At 42.7% G+C, this 21457-nt stretch overlaps 1 protein-coding gene and 1 pseudogene across 1 annotated transcript in view; one reads left to right on the forward strand and one right to left on the reverse strand.

The window, feature by feature from the left end:
* Positions 1-21457, forward strand: part of LOC124607130 — a 151786-nt gene that overhangs the window by 36305 nt on the left and 94024 nt on the right. The window contains exon 2 of the mRNA XM_047139336.1: positions 10313-10694. Coding sequence (XP_046995292.1) covers positions 10342-10694 — 353 coding nt within the window. The 5' untranslated portion in view covers positions 10313-10341. The remainder of the gene's footprint in view (positions 1-10312; positions 10695-21457) is intronic.
* On the reverse strand, positions 10061-10178 carry LOC124607670 (annotated as a pseudogene).

Here is a 21457-nt window from a genome sequence, read left to right on the forward strand (position 1 = left end):
ACAACAGCTATTTATCGTCTGTTCCTGGCTATAAAACGACGGTGCTAGATGCTGGGTTCGAATCCTAGTCAGGCAAAAACAATTCTATCGTCAATTAAGGTTCCAGCATTTCGCTATTGGTGAAAACATTTGATATTTAAGTTATGATTTTATGTACAGTCGTGCTTAAATATATCCGAACGACCTGAATTGCATTTCACCTGATTCCCATGCGACCCACATAACGCAGTTGTCTAGCAGGTCCTCAAATCGCTCCTTGGTACAGTCGTTTGACTATTTAAAATGGTTCCAACAAATCACCTCTAGAAAACAACTCAAGATGTAAAGTAATACCACGATACTAAAAATATCAGGGAACATCTCATCACAGATAAGACTGTCCATAAGGCTTGTAAGCTCACATTTATTGCAATAACTGACATACCTGAAATGTTAGCACTCTCATTATTACGTCAGATAGGTAATGCACGTAGTAAGTTCGTCGTATTCATGATTTCCTCTTCAAAGTAACATACCATACTTGTTATTTAACACAAAATGTCATTAAAAAGTTACGTTATTCACGTGCAGCTAGTTGAGAATATGTATGAACTTCAAATGACACGACGAACGGCCTCGTTCTGCATATGGATTCAAACCCAGGTCATGCAGGCTAGGCCGCGGTGGCCATGCAGTTCTAGGCACTTCAGTCCGGAACCGCGTGACTGCTACGGTCGAGGGTTCGAATCCTGCCTGGGGCATGGATGTGTGTGATGTTTAAGTAGTTCTTGGTTCTAGGGGACTGATGACCTCAGATGTTGAGTCCCATAGTGCTCAGAGCCATTTGAACCAATCACGCGGGCTAAGATTTCGTGGCTGACGGAAATTAACAGTCATTCCTGACTAGGCATAAAGAGAGTGATATACATCATTTTCGGACAACTTGAAATTACATAACGTAACATTTTTAACGGACGTGAATTCCTACCCAGCATCTATTGTCCCTGTTAACGAACTACGAGAGATATTAAATATTGCTACTTCACAAGTAACTTACTTTAAATGCAGTGAGGTAAAGCTTTGTGTTGGACAGGGATTCGAACCCAGAACCTAATCGGATTGTTATCGAAGCACAATCAACTTTGACATATCGAATTTTCTCGGCAGTAGCTAGATGTATTAACTGAAATGACGAGACGAAACATTAATTTTTTCTTCCCCAGGACTCCAACCCGGCACATATCGCTGTTATATTCTAGAGAAAAGGAACGTTAAGTATGGGTTTGTTACACCAGCAGCGACATGTGAGCATGTTTGAACTAGAAATAATATGACAAAGAGTTCAGTGCTGACTAGGAATCGAACCCCACACATATCGTTGTTGACTACACACAAAGAGACGTCAGCTAACGAATTTTTCTCCATCAGCAGCTTGGAATAACATCCTTGAACTTACAGTGATCTCGCAAATAGTTCTGTGTCTCACTGGAAGTCAAAAACGTCAGATATCGTTAGTGTTGACAACGAATGAAAGTGTTCCTTTCCATTTGAGCTACTCTATTGCGCTATCTGTTTGTTGAAACCATCGTGCAGTGCAAAAGAAATGCTGTAACTGTCTGTCTCTCAGAAGTCTATATCCGGCCATATGCATTATCTCACAGCACTGTGGAATGCCAAAGTTCTGGAGGAACTGTTGTTCACTTCCAAAGGTGCTGTAGCTACGTCACAGATAGTAGCGTAACGGTAAGCGTCGCGCACTGTTGATAAGACGTCGCGTGTTCTATTATATTCGCTACTACATTTTTTTTAAACGCAATTCTGCTGTCTGCTGAAGTTATCAATTTAATGGAACTTTGAACATAATTCTCTTCACTTCTCAACCCAAAATAGTCGCATGTGGAAAAAAGGCTAACTTCTGCGTCATTTTGTTCTTTTCAGGTTCAATAGACAGCCAAGTAGCAGATGCGCTCGAAGCTTTTGTATTACGTATGGGGAGAGCGCATCGTACCAAAATAGTCAGAAAAGTATTTTCTACATTAGCTGTCGTCTGGTAGTGGCATTTTATTCTTCTTCAAACCTTGTTTGACAGCTTTAACTCAGAACAAGTTTTCTACATGCATGTAATCAATAAACTGCATGTGCATTGTCAGACTGTTATAGATAACATCAGAGAATTCGCATATATCGTTGATGATTAATTTCTCTCTCATGTTTAGTATTGTTTTAACAACACTAAAAGAAACCTTACGAAAACTGTGTACTGTATTGTAAGAAATGAAATAAAAGTACCCACGATAACCTTACGACGAAAGTCTGTTTTAACAAAACTGAGTATCTGTACACAAGCGTGCCTCTATCTGCACGAATTAGTAAAACACTATTCACTTAGATTTCGATTGGGTCTGTGTTTAAATGGTATGCTGTGTCATACTCAACAGGTATGCAAATGTGGCATTTCATAAATAAAGTTATGTATTCCTAGAAACCCAAAATTTGCTTGTCAGCAGCGGAAAGAGGCGTTACCTGTTGTGCAGCATTGTACGTTTTTCACCACTGCACTATGAGCTGAAAGTATTTTCTTACGATTTGCTTATCGATGTTTGATCTGACTGCTTGCAGCTCTTACACAGAAGGGATAAAAACGTTACATTCAGCGAGGCTGGAACCGCGAACTATAACAGTCGCGTTTCCACAGTTCAGCACGTCAACACAGACCTAGCGGATAGATATGGTTTGCGCCTTCCTCTTACGAGGCCAATAGTGGCTAGAACTCGTAAACCGCTCTTTACAGGACGAGATTAGTTGCGATTCCCACGTTCAATGACTTTGCTGGGCTGAAAACCGTAAATTTACAATCTTCTGTTACACCTCAAGAGATAACAACTCAGGTTATTCAATCGAAATGACACGAGAACTCAAGTGAACTTTGAGGCTTAATTCCATGCACACCAGGAAGTAACTCGTCGATCACAGAATTGCCAAAAATACCTTGCGTTGTTCCCAAATCTCAGTTACATTACCAGCAGGAAGAAGACGAACCGATGTGATCCTACAGCGGGCTGGGAAGTGAGCATAGCTGGTGCCTCAAAGACACAGCTGCTACGGCCTGGAATACGTAATGCGTCTGATTCGCATTTCTGTAAATAGGTTTAGGGACTGGAGCTTAGTTGCTAATAATACCCAGAACTGACTACTACTAAGCATCATAAATCAGTAACTCTCATAGTTGTTTTTATATTTCTTTCGTAACTGTACTCAAAACTAAGAAACTTATTCAGGGACGTTTTCGTGTCTCGCCGATAGTCGAGCACAACAAACAAATAAAAATAAAAAGAGAATGTGTGTGTGTGTGTGTGTGTGTGTGTGTGTGTGTGTGTGTGTGTGAGAGAGAGAGAGAGAGAGAGAGAGAGAGAGGGTAAAAAATTGTTGTAAAGAAATTGAATACTGGTATGTAAAGAAATCTTTCATTAAAATTACTCGTTCCACATCATTACGAAATGTCGTATTCATGATCTATGGAACAAGTATTAATCTAATCTAATCTAATCATATCATATTGCTGACTAACCATGAAGAGTCATGAAGTACGAAATTTCCGCCTATATCAGTAACCAAATCTAAACTTGAAAATAAAAGACGACAGTTTTTGTAATAAACCGGGACTCCTATCAAGACCCTTTCATCCCTGTTAACTAACCATTAAAGATGCCTGATATACCTCAATTCAGAAGTAACGAAGTGTGTATGAATTTAAAGATGAAGCGCATGATGAGAAGTTCTGCGACGGAGATACAAACCCAAGACGTAATCGGATTGTTAACTAAGTAAATCAAATGTTACATATAGGTTTTTCTTGCCAGCTGTTAGGTGTTTAATCTCAAATAAGGACACAAATTTTTGTGCCTGAGCGACAATCGAACCGCACTCCTATCGTTCTTCTTTATTGTCCACGAATATTGCTTAAGTATCAATTGCTTACTCACCAACAGTAAGATGTGTGCGTGTTTGTCCAGAAATTGTTGGCAACATGAACAGACATTAAAAATGCACGTTAATTTTCACTAGCAGGCCGGTGTGCACGTGATAGGGCTTGAAATGAAATTATGAATATGCTTCGATAACAATCCGATTAGGTTCTGGGTTCGAATCCCTGTCCAACACAAAGCTTTACCTCACTGCATTTCAAGTAACTTACTTGTGAAGAAGCAGTATTTAACATATGTCGTAGTTCGTTAACAGGGACAATAGATGCTGGGTAGGAATTCGCGACCGTTAAAAATGTTTACGTTTTGTAATTTAAAGTTCATATTTGTTAACTGATACTGTCTAAAATCGAGGTATATCACTCTCTTTATGCCTAGTCAGGAGTGACTGTTAATTTCCGTCAGTCACGAAGTCTTAGTTTGCATGACCTAGGTTTGAATCCATATGCAGAACGAGTCGGTTCGTCGTGTCATCAACTAGCTGTTCGTGAATAACTTAAATTTTTAACAATTTGTCAATTTTATTTGGACCGTTGTGCAGCATTGTAAGTTTTTCACCATTGCACTATGAACTGAAAGTATTTTCTTACGATTTCCTTATGGATGTTTGATCTGACTGCTTGCAGCTCTTACACAGAAGGGATAAAAACGTTACACTCAGCGAGGCTGGAACCGCGGACTATAACAGTAAATTTTTAATGTCATTTTGTGTTAAATAATAAGTACGGTATGCTACTTTGAAGAGGAAATGATGAATTCGACGAACTTACTACGTGCATTACCTATCTGACGTAATAATGAGAGTGCTAACATTTCAGGTATGTCAGTTATTGCAATAAATGCCAGCTTACAAGCCTTAAGGACAGTCTTAACTGTGATGGGGTGTTACCTGATATTTTTAGTATCGTGGTATTACTTTACATCCTGAGTTATTGCGACACAGAGCAGTGTTTTCTAGTGGTGCCTTGTTGGAACCATTTTCAATAGTCAAACGACAGTACCAAGAGGTGATTAGAGGACCTGCTAGACAACTGCGTTATGTGGGTTGCATGGGAATCTGGCGAAATGCAATACAGGTCGTTCGGATACTTTTGATCATGACTGTACTTCGTTAACAATCCTATTAGGTGCTGGGTTCGCATCCCTGTCACAAGCTTTATATGATGGCATTTCAGTTTCAAACATGAGCATACCTTGTTCCATGTGAATGACACCATATTAAACGTCGTTGGGGGTAATTCCCAGGACGGTAACTGTTATGCCAGGATTCCCAGTTCAGTACAAACATTTTCGTCATTTATTTTCAGGATCTGAATTGATAACTGATACTGGTGCGAACGTCTATACTTCACATCTCTTTATGCCTGGTGATCCAGTCTCAATAAGGCACAAACAAAGCCTAGCTTAGTTAGCAATGGCTATAGGTGGTGGGTTTGAATCCAGGTCCAGGACGACGACGTTGGTCATTCAAATTTGTGTACATGTAGCTGTTGATGTGTTACGAGAACAATAATATTACTGGTGATTCGCTGTTAATGTTGGGATTTCCTTAGAGGGCTTGTTGCCGTTAATCGCGATTTTCTACTGGTTCGTCCAATATCCAGTTTCCAGAGCCACTCGCCATTGAGCGACCTTCAGGATGTGGATGGAGAACCTTTTAGAGAGCGAAAAACTGTTTTCCAATTGCCGTACAGCTTTGTAACTCCATATATTGTCTCAAGTATTTAATTTTGACTAAGGATTACTGTACGATATACGTAAAATAATCCGTTTTCTCAGAACTTTTGGAATGTCACTTGTTGTAATTGAGGTTAGTTTATGAGTGTTGTGGGGTGTCTCATCGCTAAGAACGTGTTTTCTAATATGTTTTGTATGACGATATCAGTTGACGCTTAGACTGACTGCCATAAAGACCTTTGGTCTCTTAGTAGTCTCTTGCGGTACCCATTGTGTATAGTCAAACGACTGTACCCCACGGGGTTTTGGTGTTTAGAGGACTTGCAACACAGCTACGTTATGTTGGTTGTATTCGACAGTGACCCACTTTTTTTGCTGTCAAGTGTACATGGAGCAAATCGATTGGTTGTTTTTGCATTCGATGTGGTCTACAGAGGGCTTGATGGAACTAAAGAAAGCACCGTAAGTTAATGAGCGGTTCCTCGGGAAACAAAAGAAAAGGGTTTTTTATCATATTTTTGCCAGCATCACCAGACCAGAACCCAAATGGGAATTCCAAGACGTCTAGGTACAGAAAATGGCTGCTTTTTAAAGTTATATCCCTAAGATCCAGATCTCCAACAAACTTCAAAATTTTCTACATGTATTTATCCGTTTTCCGAGATAAAATAGTGATATTAAACAGGTGAGCAAAGCAGCTATGATTATATAAAGTAAAAATATTGTTTACAATGCAAGAGAAATTATGCTAACGGAAATAAAAGAAATGGGGCATATGAGTAAAAGGAGTAAATATGGCCTGGATGCGATCATGAGCAGTATATGCAGTTAGAAGTGGTAAGCAAGTTAACTGTGCCTGGTCGTTTAGTACTAAGCTTTGATTTGTTTATTAATTTCCATTACTGCACCATATTTATCACATCACATCCACAAAGGAACAAAGATCAATAATACAGAAATAACAGAAATTAATAAATTAATGAATTGGTTTTTATAGATGAAGACTGAGCTGGAACATCTCATACAAGGAGCTGACATACGATTACTAAAAAGTAAGACAACTGCCTTGCTTGAAAATTGAAATAAGGGCCACAATGGTTTTTGAATGGGGCTTACCGGAGTAAGAAAGTAAAGCCACGAAAGCGATGGGTAGGCAGTGTGGAAGAAAATATAAAACCTCTAACAGGGTGGCGCAGAACCACGCGGGAGCGGGCAGTATGGAGGAAACTTGTTGAAGAGGTGAAAACCCACGAAAGATTGTAATGCCATGAGAAAAATTTTAAGGAAAAGAACAAAACTGAATGAAAAACTGACGGAGTAACAAAATGGATTGAGAGTAAACGCAAGAAAAGTCAATACAGTAAGAATTATCATAAACGTGCTTAGTGATGAAATCAACATCAACATTGAGGTCACGAAAGTTAAGATATTCTGCTACCTTGGAAGGAAAATAACGCATAACGGACAAAGCAAGGGTAACATTAAAAGCAGACTACCAGAAATGAAGAAAAAATTCCTGGTCAGAAGAAATCTACTAGTATAGAACAAAATTTGAGGTAGAAATTTCTGATAATATACACCACTGGCCAATAAAATTGCTACACCAAGAAGAAATGCAGATGATAAACGGGTATTCATTGGACAAATATATTATACAAGAACTGACATGTGATTACATTTTCACGCAATTTGGGTGCATAGATCCTGAGAAATCAGCACCCAGAACAACCAACTCTGGCCATAATAATGGCCTTGATACAGCTGGGCATTCAGTCAAACAGAGCTTGGATGGCGTGTAAAGGTACAGTTGCCCATGCAGCTTCAACACGATACCGCAGTTCATCAAGAACAGTGACTGGCGTGTTGTGACGAGCCAGTTGCTCGGCCACCATTTACCAGACGTTTTCAGTTGGTGATAGATCCGGAGAATGTGCTGGCCAGAGCAGCATTCGAACATTTTCTGTATCCAGAAAGGCCTGTACAGGACCTGCAACATGCGGTTGTACATTATCCTGCTGAAATGTAAGGTTTCACAGGGGTCGAATGCAGAGTAGAGTCACGGGTCGTAACACATCTGAAATGTAACGTCCACTGTTCAAAGTGCCGTCAATGCGAACACGAGGTGACCGAGACGTGTAACTAATGGCACCCCATACCATCACGCTGGGTGATACGCCAGTATGGCGATGACGAAAACACGCTTCCAATGTGCGTTCACCGCGATGTCGCCAAACACGGATGCGACCATCATGATGCTGTAAACAGAACCTGGATTCATCCCAAAAAAATGACGTTTTGCCATTCGTGCACCCAGGTCCGTCGTTGAGTAGGCCTACACCATCGCAGGCGCTCCTCTCTGTGATGCAGCGTCAAGGGTAACCGCAGCCAGGGTCTCCGAGCTGATAGTCCATGCTGCTGAAAACGTCGTCGAATTGTTCGTGCAGATGGTTGTTGTCTTGCAGACGTCCCCATCTGTTGACTCAGGGATCGAGACGTGGCTGCACGATCCGTTACAGCCATGCGGATAAGATGTCTGTCATCTCGACTGCTAGTGGTACGAGGCTGTTGGCATCCAGCACGGCGTTCCGTGATACCCTCCTGAACCCAGCGATTCCATATTCTGCTAACAGTCATTAGATCTCGACAAACGCGAGCAGCAATGTCGCGATACGATAAACCGCAATTGTGATAGGCTACAATCCGCCATTTATCAAAGTCGGAAACGTGATGGTACGCATTTCTCTTCCTTACACGAGGCATCACAACAACGTTTCACCAGGCAACGCCGGTCAACTGCTGTTTGTGTATCAGAAATCGGTTGGAAACTTTCCTCATGTCAGCACGTTGTAGGTGTCGCCACCGGCGCCAACCTTGTGTGAATGCTCTGTAAAGCTAATCATTTGCATGTCACAGCATCTTCTTCTTGTCGGTTAAATTTCTCGTCTGTAGCACGTCTTGTGGTGTATCAATTTTAATGGCCAGTACTGTATATATGGAGCACAGCATTGTGTGCCGGCTAGGGTGGCCGAGCGGTTCTAGGCACTACAGTCTGGAACCGCGTTACCGCTACGGTCGCAGGTTCGAATCCTGCCACGGGCATGGATGTGTGTGTTGTCCTTAGGTTAATTAGGTTTAAGTAGTTCTAAGTTCTAGGGGACTGATGACTTCAGAAGTTAAGTCACATAGTGCTCAGAGCCATTTGAACCATTTGAACAGCATTGTGTATATGGAGCACCGCATTGTATGGTAGTGAATCACGAGCAGTGGGGGACCGGAGATGAAGAGAATGAAGCGTTTGAGATGTCATACTATAGAATGATATTGAAAATTAGGTGAACTGATTAGATAAATAATGATGATTTTCTCTGCACGATCGGCGAGGATACAAATGTGTGGAAAACGCCGACAAGGAGGAGGAACAGTATGATAAGACAAGCGCTAAGACATCAGAGAATAACTTCCACGGTACTAGGGACAGCTGCAGAGAGTAGAAATTGTGGGAGAAGACAGAGATTGAAATACATCCCACAAATAAGTAACGATTTGCGGATAAGTGCTACGCTGAGATGAAGAGGCTGGCACTGGAGAGAAAACTAGCGGGTCACATCAAACAAGTCAAAAGACTGATGGCCCCCGCAATTTAAAAACAATAAAAGAAAGCCGGCCGTGGTGGTCTCGCGGTTCTAGGCGCGCAGTCCGGGACCCTGCGACTGCTACGGTCGCAGGTTCGAATCCTGCCTCGGGCATGGATGTGTGTGATGTATTTAGGTTAGTTAGCTTTAAGTAGCTCTAAGTTCTAGGGGACTGATGACCACAGCAGTTGAGTCCCATAGTGCTCAGAGCCGTTTGAACCAAAAAAAGAAAAAAACGCTACGTACTACGGCATTGTGGTGCTGATGTTTCTATGTGCTTTTTAGGTGCAACATGAAGTCGCGTAGGAGGATTTCGACCACTGTCTAACAAAAATTTTCAAACTTTTAACACTGCTGATTAGGCCGCTAGAAAAATCTACACTTAGTGTTCAGTAATTTACAAGACGCTTTTCGAGATTAACTTAGCATCAAAAAATCTAAGAAGAAAGGTGGTATTCTTCGTGCACAGTATGGTGTTACGTGTGAGCTACCAGCAGTGTCACAGGATTTAAAAAAGTTTTACAGTGTGTACCAGAACTGAAGACAAATAAAACATTTATTACGTACATTTATTTTATCGATGTGATAGCACTCCGTCTTCAGGCCACAAGTGGCCCATCGGGACCACCCGACCGCCGTTCATCCTCAGTTGAGGATGAGGATGGGAGGGGCGTGTGGTCAGCACACCGCTCTCCCGGTCGTTACGATGGTTTTCTTTGACCAGAGCCGCTACTGTTCGGTCGAGTAGCTGCTCAATTGGCATCACGAGGCTGAGTGCACCCCGAAAAATGGCAACAGCGCATGGCGGCCTGGATGGTCACCCATCCAACTGCCGGCCACACCCGACAGCGCTTAACTTCGGTGATCTCACGGGAACCGGTGTATCCACTGCGGCAAGGCTGTTGCCCGTCAAAGTGATAGTAAAAATTTTTGCCTACCCCTCATATACAAAGCCTGTAAACTGAATGTTTTACATTTCGATAAAAAACTTACTGATGTTTTACGAAACGTGTATCTAGCTGGAGTGTTGCGTTTTTTCAGGGACGGAGGTGGCCGGTAAGAGCTCGTTCATGGCTGGCTTTGGGCTGGGCTTCCTGGCGTTCGCTCTGAAGAAGCTGCTGCTGCCGGTGCTGATCGGCGCGCAGATCGCCAAGTCCATCCTGATCGCCATGTTCCTGCCCTCCCTACTGGGCGGCCTGGGCAAGGTGCTCAACAGGGGTGTCTCCACGTTCGCGTCCGCCTCCAGCGCCTCCGGCTCCAACGGCGGCGGCGCGGGCGGCGCCGCGAACTTGGAGGATTTCGAGTTCAAGGACAACCTGGACGCCGCTGAGAGCAGCTACCCGAGCGGGACGTTCGCCTACCCCGAGACCCCGGGCGTTCTGCCCGCCTCTGCCATTTACAAAGACCAGTCCGCCGTCAGCAGGTATGTACACTAGCCAACAGTCAGCTGGTCATTTTCTCTCTGGACGAGTTCTTGGTCATATACGCTCTCTATATTACTTACTCTGTGTACTATGCGAGACACCTTACGGTGTGTGAAGAAACATACCTGTGGTTCCACTTCGAACCTACTTCTTACCATTCGCGATTGATTCTGGGAAGAACGATCAACGAAGAGCCCGTATGAGCTTTGCTCCATCTGATTATTTCGTCGCGGTCATTTCTCGAGTTGTATAAAGGAGGATTTAATATGTTGCCTGACTCTTGGAACTACACTCACAGAATCCATACGTACTAAAAAATTCATGTAGGTGTGTACATTTGTATGTACGTTCGTATGTATGCAGTTATGTTTCATATCTCCTCCTAAACCACTGGATCAATTTCAACCATATTTGATGTACATAGCACTTACTGTGTGGGAAGGGAGTAAAAACTACTCCCTCTCAGAGGAGTGGAGGTGGTGGTTAAAAATTATTCAAGCTCACTAAATGCAAATAGCGAGACTATATTCGTTGAATATTTCAGAATGAGAGCACTTAGTGACTTACAGCAAACTTTACAAATAATTTCTAACCTTTATGAGACTTTTTCTGACACTCCTCGCCCTCCACAAAGTAATGAAAATGAAGAAATATATCACTTTCTACATATTCTCTATTCAAGCAGTAAAAGGGCCGCATCAGGTGTGGCGTTTAAATTTATTACTTCTTTACTACTAACTCTATTCGCAACATATTTCGCAGATAATACCTATATATACCACAGGATATACCTCCAAAATTATATAAATGTACGACACATGGGTAAGGATATGTTGTCCTGAGACTGGTTTGATGCAGCTCTCCATGCTACTCTATCCAGTGCAAGCTTCTTCATCTCCCGGTACCTACTGCAACCTACATACTTCTGAATCTGCTTAGTATATTCATCTCTTGGTCTCCCTCTACGAATTTTACCCTCCACGCTGCCCTCCAATACTAAATTGGTGATCCCTTGATACCTCAGAACATGTCCTACCAACCGATCCCTTCTTCTAGTCAAGTTGTGCCACAAACTTCTCTTCTCCCCAATCCTATTCAATACCTTCTCATTAGTTATATGATCTACCCATCTAATCTTCAGATTATATGAAGTCATTATTACTGAGCTGCTTGGAAATGAAACTGCAGGGCGAAATTCACAGAAGATACAGGTGAAATATGCATACAAATATAATGAAGTATGAAGTGTGTTACATATTCCCGAAAGGCTCCTCGTAAACGCTTCTATCGTTTTCAACCAAACTTGTTACACTTCTTACTATCTGAAAATAAATGCTGTGGGGACAAGAACCAGCATCCTCCCATTGGAGTTGAGATGATAATTCAGAGAGGGGAGAGGGAGTAGGACGGATTGGGAGGGGGGACTAGAAGACGTACAACGATGAGGCAAGAGAGCAGGACGCTGGTAGGGGGAGGGAGAATTGACAGAGGCAGGGAAGAGGGGGAGAGGGGCGAAGAGAGGCAGAGGAGAAGATGGGCAAGGATAGGAAAGAGCAGAACATGAACAGAAAGGGAAGGTAGAAGAGAAAGAAACAAGGGATGGGAGGAGAGGGATGTAGACGTGGAGGAGGAAATGGATAGATAAACGTAACAGGAGAAGGTGAACAGGTAGAAGGGACAGGGAAGATGGGTGGAAAAAGGATTAGATGGATAGAGAGAGGCGGTAGAGGTGATGGACGGAGGAGGAGGATGAGATAGACAAAGAGGGAAGAAACAGTTGGACAGAGGGGGAAGTAGCACATGGACAGAGGAGAAGGAGCTGATGGATAGAGAGAGGGGGAGGAGCAGATAGACAGAGAGAGGGTCAGAAGGAGATGGACAGAGAATGAGGGTGGACGAGGTGGAGAGAGGGGGAGGAGGAGATGGGAGGAGATGGACAGGGAGAGGGAGGAAGTGGAGATGGACAGGGTCAAACGGAGGAGATAGAGAGACGATGTAGGAGAGGACAGAGGGTGTTTGGCAAAACTAGAAGAAGCAGAAGTAATTTCTTGTATATGTGACATCCAACAGCTTTTAGTTATTTAAGAAAGGGTAACTTCGGTGTTTTACGATCGTCAGGTTATCTGTACCGAAAGAAAACACCGTAAAGAAAAATGTATCTACATGGATGGTTATACACTAAAGAGCCAAAGAAACCGGTACACCTGTCTAGTATCGTATAAGGCCCCGCGAGCACGCAGAAGTGCCGCAACACGACGTGGCAAGGACTCAGCCAATGCATGAAGTAATGTTGGAGGGAACTGACAACATTAATCCTGCATGGTTGTCCATAAATCCGTAAGAGTACATGTGGGCGGAGATCTCATCTGAACAGCACGTTGCAGGGATCCCAGATATGCTCAAAAATGTTCTTTGTCTGTGGAGTTTGGTGGCCAGCGGACGTGTTTAAACTCAGAAGAGTGTTCCGGGAGCGCTCTGTAGCAGTTCTCGACGTGTGGGGTGTCGCATTGTTGTGCTGGAATTGCCCAGGTCCGCCAGAACGAAGAATGGACATGAATGGATGTAGGTGAACACACAGGATGCTTACATACGTGTCACCTGTCAAGAGTCGTACCTAGAAGTGTTAGGGGTCCCATATCACTCTAACTGCACACGCCTCACACCACTGCAGAGCCTCCACCAGCTTGAACAGTCCACTGCTGACATGCATGGTCCATGGATTCATGAGGTTGTCTCCAAATCCGTACACGTCCACACGCTCGATGCAATATGAAACGAGACTCGTCCGACTAGGGAGCATGTTTCCAGTCATCAACAGTCCAATGTCGGTGTAGACGGACCGCGGCGAGGCGGAAAGCTTTGTGTCGCGTAGCCACCAAGGGTAAAACGAATGGGTCTTCGGCTCCGAAAGCCGGTATCGATGATGTCTCTTCGAATGGTTCGCACGATGACACTCGTTGATGGCCCAGCACTGAAATATGCAGCCTTGGCGGAAGGGTTGCACTTCCGTCACGTTGATCTCTTCAGTTATCGTTGGTCCTGTACTAGCAGGATCTTTATCTGGCCGCCGCGATGTCGGAGATTTGATGTTTTACCGGATTCCTGATATTCCCGGCACATTCGTGAAACGGTCGTACGGAAAAATACGCACTTCATCGCTACCTCGGAGATGCTGTGTCCCATTGCTCGTGCGCAGACTATAGCACCACGTTCAAACTCACTTAAGTGTTGATAACCTGCCATAGCAGCAGTAACTGATCTAACAACTGCGGCAGACACTTGTTGTCTTATATAGGCGTTGCCGACCGCAGCGCCGTATTCTGCCTGTTTACATATCTCCATATTTGAGTACGCAAGTCTATACCAGTTTCTTTGGCAATTCAGGGTAATTTCGGTTAGGGGTCGGGCTGTTGCCTCGTTCCAGTCGCTGGAGGCGGCGTCACGTCCACTCATCCTGCTGTCGAAATGGGCAACGGGGACATTTCCTGGGGGTAAAAGGCTTCCAGGGTGAGGAACTCGCCTCTGCTCGCCCTGCTAATGCCGTGGTGGATAGAAGAGCTGCACTCTACCCGCAGTCGCACCAAGCAGTACTGTCACGGGCTTCCGCTACTGGTGCTACTTTTACATCTGGTTTGCATTTGTTTGTAACACATATGTTGGCCCACAACGCTCGTAACAACAACCTCAAATGCTAGGAAGCCTGTAATGCACATATTAACGAAGATTGTTTAACGAAATGAAGACAAGAAACCAGAAGCAGACTGACATATCCTTTTTAGGTTCGACATTTTAGGTGGTTGAGAATTCCTTACTATCACCAGCAAGAAGAAAAGCCTGCAAAATAACACTGACAAATGTGCTGAACATAGGAGAATGGTAGTGTTGATATGTTGCAGCGTCTGCGTTGTCATTTACCGGTAATGCGCCTGGCAGTTCGATACTTCAACAGGATGTGTGTGTGAAATCTTATGGGACTTAACTGCTAAGGTCATCAGTCCCTAAGCTTACACACTACTTAACCTAAATTATCCTAAGGACAAACACACACACCCATGCCCGAGGGAGGACTCGAACCTCCGCCGGGATCAGCCGCACAGTCCATGACTGCAGCGCCTAGACCGCTCGGCTAATCCTGCGCGGCGATACTTCAACAGGCAGATGCCTTATATCAACAGTTCCTTATGAAACCCTAACGGTGGCAGAAGAGCATTTGAAACGTCCCATTAGAAAAATTATACGTGATTGTGCTTAAACTGACACACAATATTTTTGGCGCAACGCAATCTGACTTTCGATAATCCCTACAAAAGAATGGCCATGACTAACATTAACCTATACGTTCCACAAATCACTTACCTCACAAAAAATCTCCGTTACTCGAACTACTGCAATACAGGGAGCGCCACTACTGCCAGCTAAATAAAAGATTCAAACTACTGAAGGCACTAACTACTGATAGGCATAGTTAGCAAATGAAAGATTTTGATAGAGAACAAACAATGTATTTACCTTAATAGTGTTCAAAAGTCATAATATATATAGCAGTTCATGACATCCAGTCTTACAAATTTACTGTCTCTGATAGACACACGTCCAGATCATCCGCACTCAAAATTTCGCCATCTCTCTCCCCACATCCACCACTGCTGGCGGCTCACCTCCAACTGCGCAACGCTACGCGCTGTTAACATCCAGCTGCCCAACACTACAATGGCAGACAACAATGCAAACAAGCCACAGACTGCACACAGCACAGCCAGTGATTGTCATACAGAGCGATACGTGGCGTTACCAATAAGAAAACCTAAACAGCCTACTTACACATTGTAGTACGACTACATTGTGTTACTATAAATTATGATACAGAAATTCAGAATTAATTTACTCTCCCTATTCGAGGATAAAGAAAACAGTAGAAAATTTGGGTTGTTTATTAGGCCTATATCTAATAAAGCGACCACTTCCTTTGCTTTCATTAGCAGCCTCAGAATACAGTAAAATTGCATTAAATCCGTCTGTAGTCGGTGATAGCATTAGAAACACCATTTGCTAAATAAAACCCGATCCACAAACCACCATTTCCTTCTACCTGTACTCTTCATCTATTGTAGTTTTTTTTATAGTGAGTACTGAAGTCGTGGTGCAGTGTTTCAGTGTAATTTACTGAAGGATGCGTTATTTAAACACTTGAGGCAGTAGAAGAAACGACTCTTACCTTCGATATTTTTATACTGTGAAATAATAAATACTGAGTTAATGCTCTTGAAATAATATTTTGTCAAGACAAAGCGCAGTCAAATATTGCAGCAGACCTAAAGGAAATCTGACCACAGTAAGAATCCCTCTAGATTCATCGGAAATGTTCGTATTTCAAATTCTGTGATTAAGCATCTATTCTATACTCAATGCGTACTTTAGGCCGACATTCCTTTGGGGACGTGAGTGTCTTGACTCTCGGCAAACAGATCATTTGTATTTTGCATACCTTTGATGCTGTGGCAGAGCGGTTGTAGGCGCTTCAGTCCGGAACCGCGCTGCTGCTACGGTCGCACGTTCGAATCCTGCCTCGGGCTTGGATGTGTGTGATGTCCTTAGGTTAGTTAGGTTTAAGTAGTTCTAAGTCTAGGGGACTGATGACCTCAGATGTTAATTTCCATAGTGCTTAGACACAGTTTTTGAATTCCTTGTCGTAATTTTTTTAAGAACTGTGATAAAACAATAAAATGTGACACGCACAAACTTAAAAAGCTTAACAATACTACTATCACTAGTCTCTTATAATGGGAACAAGATTCTACTCCGCCAACCTGCTTCAGATTTTCCGTGGTTGTTAAAATAAATATAAGGTGAGTATCAGGATTATTTTTTTAGAGTAGGCTTTGACAGCTACTTTATCCACCTTTATCTTCTGCATCAGTTAGGCTACCGATAGGCGTATCGCTCCACAATGAACTCACCTGATAAATTAATAACTGTCAGGCAATGGATAAAGATATCAGACGGGTGGTCCTCGTAATGAGTCGTAGTTGTCAGCCTATAAAAAATCAGTAAAGGTATACTGCATGCAAAAGGAATTCGATAGATTCTAAACTTGACTCAAGTGAATCCTAAATTTATTTCTATCATATTCATTGTTGGTAGGTCAATAAATGACATTAACATAAGATTTAGTTCAGCATATGAGAAAAGAAACATCTAATAAGAACAAGTTATGAGATACACTAGCGTTAATTAACTTGTCAAGCAAAATGGGGATCAAAAGTAGTCAGCGTCCTAGAATATTACCTATATAAAACATACACACTGCAAAAAAGCAGTGATGTAAGATAATGCTAAAGTGAAGTGAAAATATCATACAACTACTCTTCCTCGGTTTTGGATGAGCCTTCACGAATTCAGCTAAGTATCAGAAAACAACCATCTTCACTCCTTCCTAACCAGCCGATGCCACTCGATATTCTCAACGTAACTGTTGCGTGCAGACCAAGAATGGTGCAGGTGGCTGTCAACGGAACTCGTCAGACGATGTTCAGATCGCCTTTCAAAGTTGTTTTCTTGCTGCTATTGCGTCCTTCCGCCTCCCCAAGAGACAGATCTGCTCACAGTCTGTACTGCTCTATGCCTAAGAAAGAAGTCGCATCTCTTGTCTCTGCTCCACACCGAAAACATCATTAGCTAGTGAAATAGTTCTCCACAGCACCGGCCAATGGCGTGATAGTTAATTTCTGTTATTCTCACACCAAAGAACTGTGTGAAAAAGTGTTCTCCAATGAATCGGATGTTTCAAAAACATTCTTGGTCCCAAACCACATCATTGAATGTCCTTTTTAGCCCACCAGTTTCAGAAAGATGGCTCCAAACCTCAACCTCAGTTCTTGCATATTGATGAGAGAATAGCTCGTATCACTAGGGCGAACGCAACGTGCTTTCACCCGGTGGCGAAATAGCACACCAAGCAAAGTAACTAGACTTTGTTTGTGTCCGGCTTTTCTAATGGTTCTCTCACTCAAATTGCTTTCTGAAAGTCACCGAAATGTGCACAATGCCATTTGCAGAGTGCTTTGACGTACCAGGGTCTAGTTCTAAAAGTGGCCATTTATTTGCTTAACGTTTTACATAGACGTAAGCGTTGTGCTTTGCATTTCTGCAGCTCGTGGTAAACGTTTGTGGCGGTCCCAAGGAGGGCATCGAACAGAACAACAAGGGTCGGCAGCTTAGTAGCGCCGCTTGGCCAGAATTGTTATTCCTCCCCTTGTCAGCGGAGTCTCACAAGTCCGACTGTGGCCGTAGAGAGTCTCGCAGCGGTAATCTTGTCTCACCGTCTACGCTGTGGCTACTTGTTGGCTTTCCAGACCTCGTACGCAACAAAATGACACTGCACAGTTACAGAGTCCCCATAAGAATAGAGAAGGTTAGTAAGTAGAAAAAGATAACCTGAGTTACAATCACTGATATCATTACTGCAATTTGTAGGGCGTGTTGCAAAGTAATACCTCCTAATCTTTTGTGCGAAAACTCTTAAAGCTTTTTAAATAAAGCAAACGTTATGAACATTCTACTTCTTTATTTTTTATGTCTACATATTTATTTCTCATCATGGTCACCCTGGCGACGAATGCATTTCTTCCAACGAGAAACCAGTCTCTTGATAGCATCACTGTTTCACTTTGTTGACAGAACCACAACCTCACCCTGCTTGCACCGCTTCATCTCTGTCAAACTTAAGTTCTCGAAAGTGTTCTGTAAGTTTTGGGAACAGATGAAAATCGGACAGGACCAAGTTGGTACTGTATGGGGGATGATCGATGACAGTGAACCCAAGGCATCGTATTGTTACGGATATCGCAGTACTCGTTTATGGGCTGGCAACATCGTGCTGAAAGAGAGGATGTTGTCTGTGTGGTCGAACTCCTTGAAATCGAAACTCCGTTGCAGCGCCCTGTTTCTCACGCGCCGATATAGTTACGTTATGCTCTACCATGTTACACGCTGCAGTTTTGAACCCTCTAACGCTAGTATGTAGACTTGAAGAATAAAGATGTTAATAATCCTTGTGTTATTTAAAAAGCCATAAGAGTCTTCATATAGAAAATTCGGAGGCATTAATTTTGAACAGGCCCTCGTAGTATCAAAATTAAATCGATCTCTCTAAACATGGCTCTAATAGAGAGTAACTGATTTATCAAAATTAAAATGAACTGTGTCAAGGTGGAGGCGAACTGACGCCTCTCCATTGTATGATTTTCATCAACATTGCACTTAATATTTTTTATTCGAGGTATACTGCCACAGGATGGTCGATCCGCAACTGTTCACTACTGATGAAATCGGATAATTTTGCAACTGAGACTGATGAAATATAAAATTATCCAATTTCCTCGTTGTATGTAATGGTCTATCACTGCACTCTCTCCAAAAAGAGAAATATTTCATGTGTTGTCGTTCTATTATTGAGAGGCATCAGAGAAAAGGCTCTTCAAAGACATATATGATGTTATATTCTACCAGACGGCAGCAATAGTCGAATTTCTATCAGCTATTCGAATCAACTATTCGTGCAGCCCGCGGTTCCCAGTCGTATTGTGAGATAAAATACATGTAGCAACTAAAAGCCGAATCCAAAATCATCAGCTACAGTTAATGGCTTTTTAAGTGTATAATGTTTCTGCTCAATAACAAACAAAAATACTTACTAAGACGGTAATATCTTAATATCTGCTTAATTTCAATTGACGCTGGTGAATTCGGCCGTGATCTAATTAGAGTTGGCCACTTACCTCATGGGAAGACGTGTAAGTATAACGGCCACTGCGAGGTTAGAGTGTAACTGACGTGCACTTAAGTGGTGTTTATGAAATGAGTGGAGCCCTGAGCTATATTCAGATGGCTAAAAGAGCCACACGCAAATGGAAATGCTATTTGACCTGAAAATCAAAGTAAAAGATTCGGTCGCCACAACTCTAGCCACACGACAAACACGAGGTTCGACTGAGTTGGAAAATTAATTAATTTAATCATAATAAAACCTCATAAAAGAACATTCATTGTAATGTCACTCTTAAAAAATGGTATGTAATTATTAATATGATCCAGGGATTGTTCACATGAATCAAATATTTTAAAATAAAGTAAAAAGTGTTTGAACACTGTGAATAAGAGTAGCTTGCCGCAACATTCCTGAAAACAAGATCTTTTCTAAAGAATTTGTTTTAAATAAAAGGGGAACACTAATTATTGGACCTGTGTGCATGGAAACACTATGGATGGGCTAACAAGGAAACTACACGGTAAATAGAGTAGGTAACGGAGACGTAACATCGGTACACTGGATAAGACTTGAAACAAAAGTATTTGTTTCTTAAGACATTGATATATTACATCTATATAACTGCTGTTGCCTGGTAACTGCGTACGACTGCTTGTGAAGCGCTATACGATTCACAACAGAAACTCTTAATTTAGAATCGCGGTCGTAATTAGAGGGGGACGGGAAAGGTTTAATACCCGCATTCAGACCCACATTCACTCAAATACAGCAAGGACGGCCCCAACACCAACATGCAACGAAGATAGGAGGTTTGTTCCGCTGTGTTGAGAAATTATTAAATAAAAGAGTAAATCTGAACATCACGCTTGCATTTAAAGCTGAACACCGGTTTGGAGAAACAGCCTCAACGAGGGCCGCACGTACACCCTTACACGCATAAATAAAATCACAAACCTCAAATGCAATTGTATAATCCGGGCAGTATATATGTAATATTCCAAAATCAGAGCAATAAGTAAACTCGAGGACAGAGTCGGGGGGGGGGGGGGGGGGGGCAGAAGAAAGTTGGGTTCACAGTGAACTTGTGTGCCCACGTGGTTTGCGGAGACACAATTACTACGTTCAAATGTTCAAATCGCTCTAAGCACTATGGGACTTAACATCTGAGGTAATCAGTCCCATAGACTTAGAACTATTTAAACCTAACTAACTTAAGGACATCACACACATCCATGCCCAAGGCAGGATTCGAACCTGCGACCGTAGCAGCAGCGCGGTTCTGACTGAATCGCCTAGAACCACTCGGCCACAGCGGCCGGTAATTTCACGTACCGTGGCCAAATTCCAGCAACATTAAACCACGCAGCCGCGAACAATTAACATTTTACAGAGGACACATTTGAATAGACAAAGGGTAATGGCAGAGGGCCAACAAACTCTAATATTAACCCATGTGGATGGTTTCCAACGGACATATAGCAATGTAACGAAGAACACAAGGAGGCAAAAATTATCAAGATTCGGAAACGATTTGAATGTATACACACGCAGTTTCAGGCACACAAACATTCACATTGAACCGAGGGCGCACCTCCTATGTGAGATGCTACTTTCTTCTTACGGACCAAAGTCTCCATTAGGAATCAACCTGAAAGTCTGCAAAAGTCTTGAATTCCTTGCTGCGACCCAGCAGAACAATCTTTATAAGACAAAACGCGAGGCCAAAAACTAAAAGCTCCCCACTAGCTATGAGACAACGCGCCACGCAGTTAAATCAACTCATCCTGCTTCGAAGAGACCTTGGCTGCACACCTTCGGAGAACTGGAAGCAGACTGCCCATCTCACACTAAAACTTCGCCCACACAACCCCGACGCCAGGAAAACCCAGAGATGAGGCTTCCGCCACCAACCTAACACCGGTAACTTTCACACAAAGGGAACAAATCTCTTTGATTACCTGAAAATTACAAGGGTTGGCCATTCTGTAAGACTCC

This window comes from Schistocerca americana, chromosome 3 (assembly GCF_021461395.2).
Source record: "Schistocerca americana isolate TAMUIC-IGC-003095 chromosome 3, iqSchAmer2.1, whole genome shotgun sequence".
Classification (NCBI taxonomy): Eukaryota; Metazoa; Arthropoda; class Insecta; order Orthoptera; family Acrididae; genus Schistocerca; species Schistocerca americana.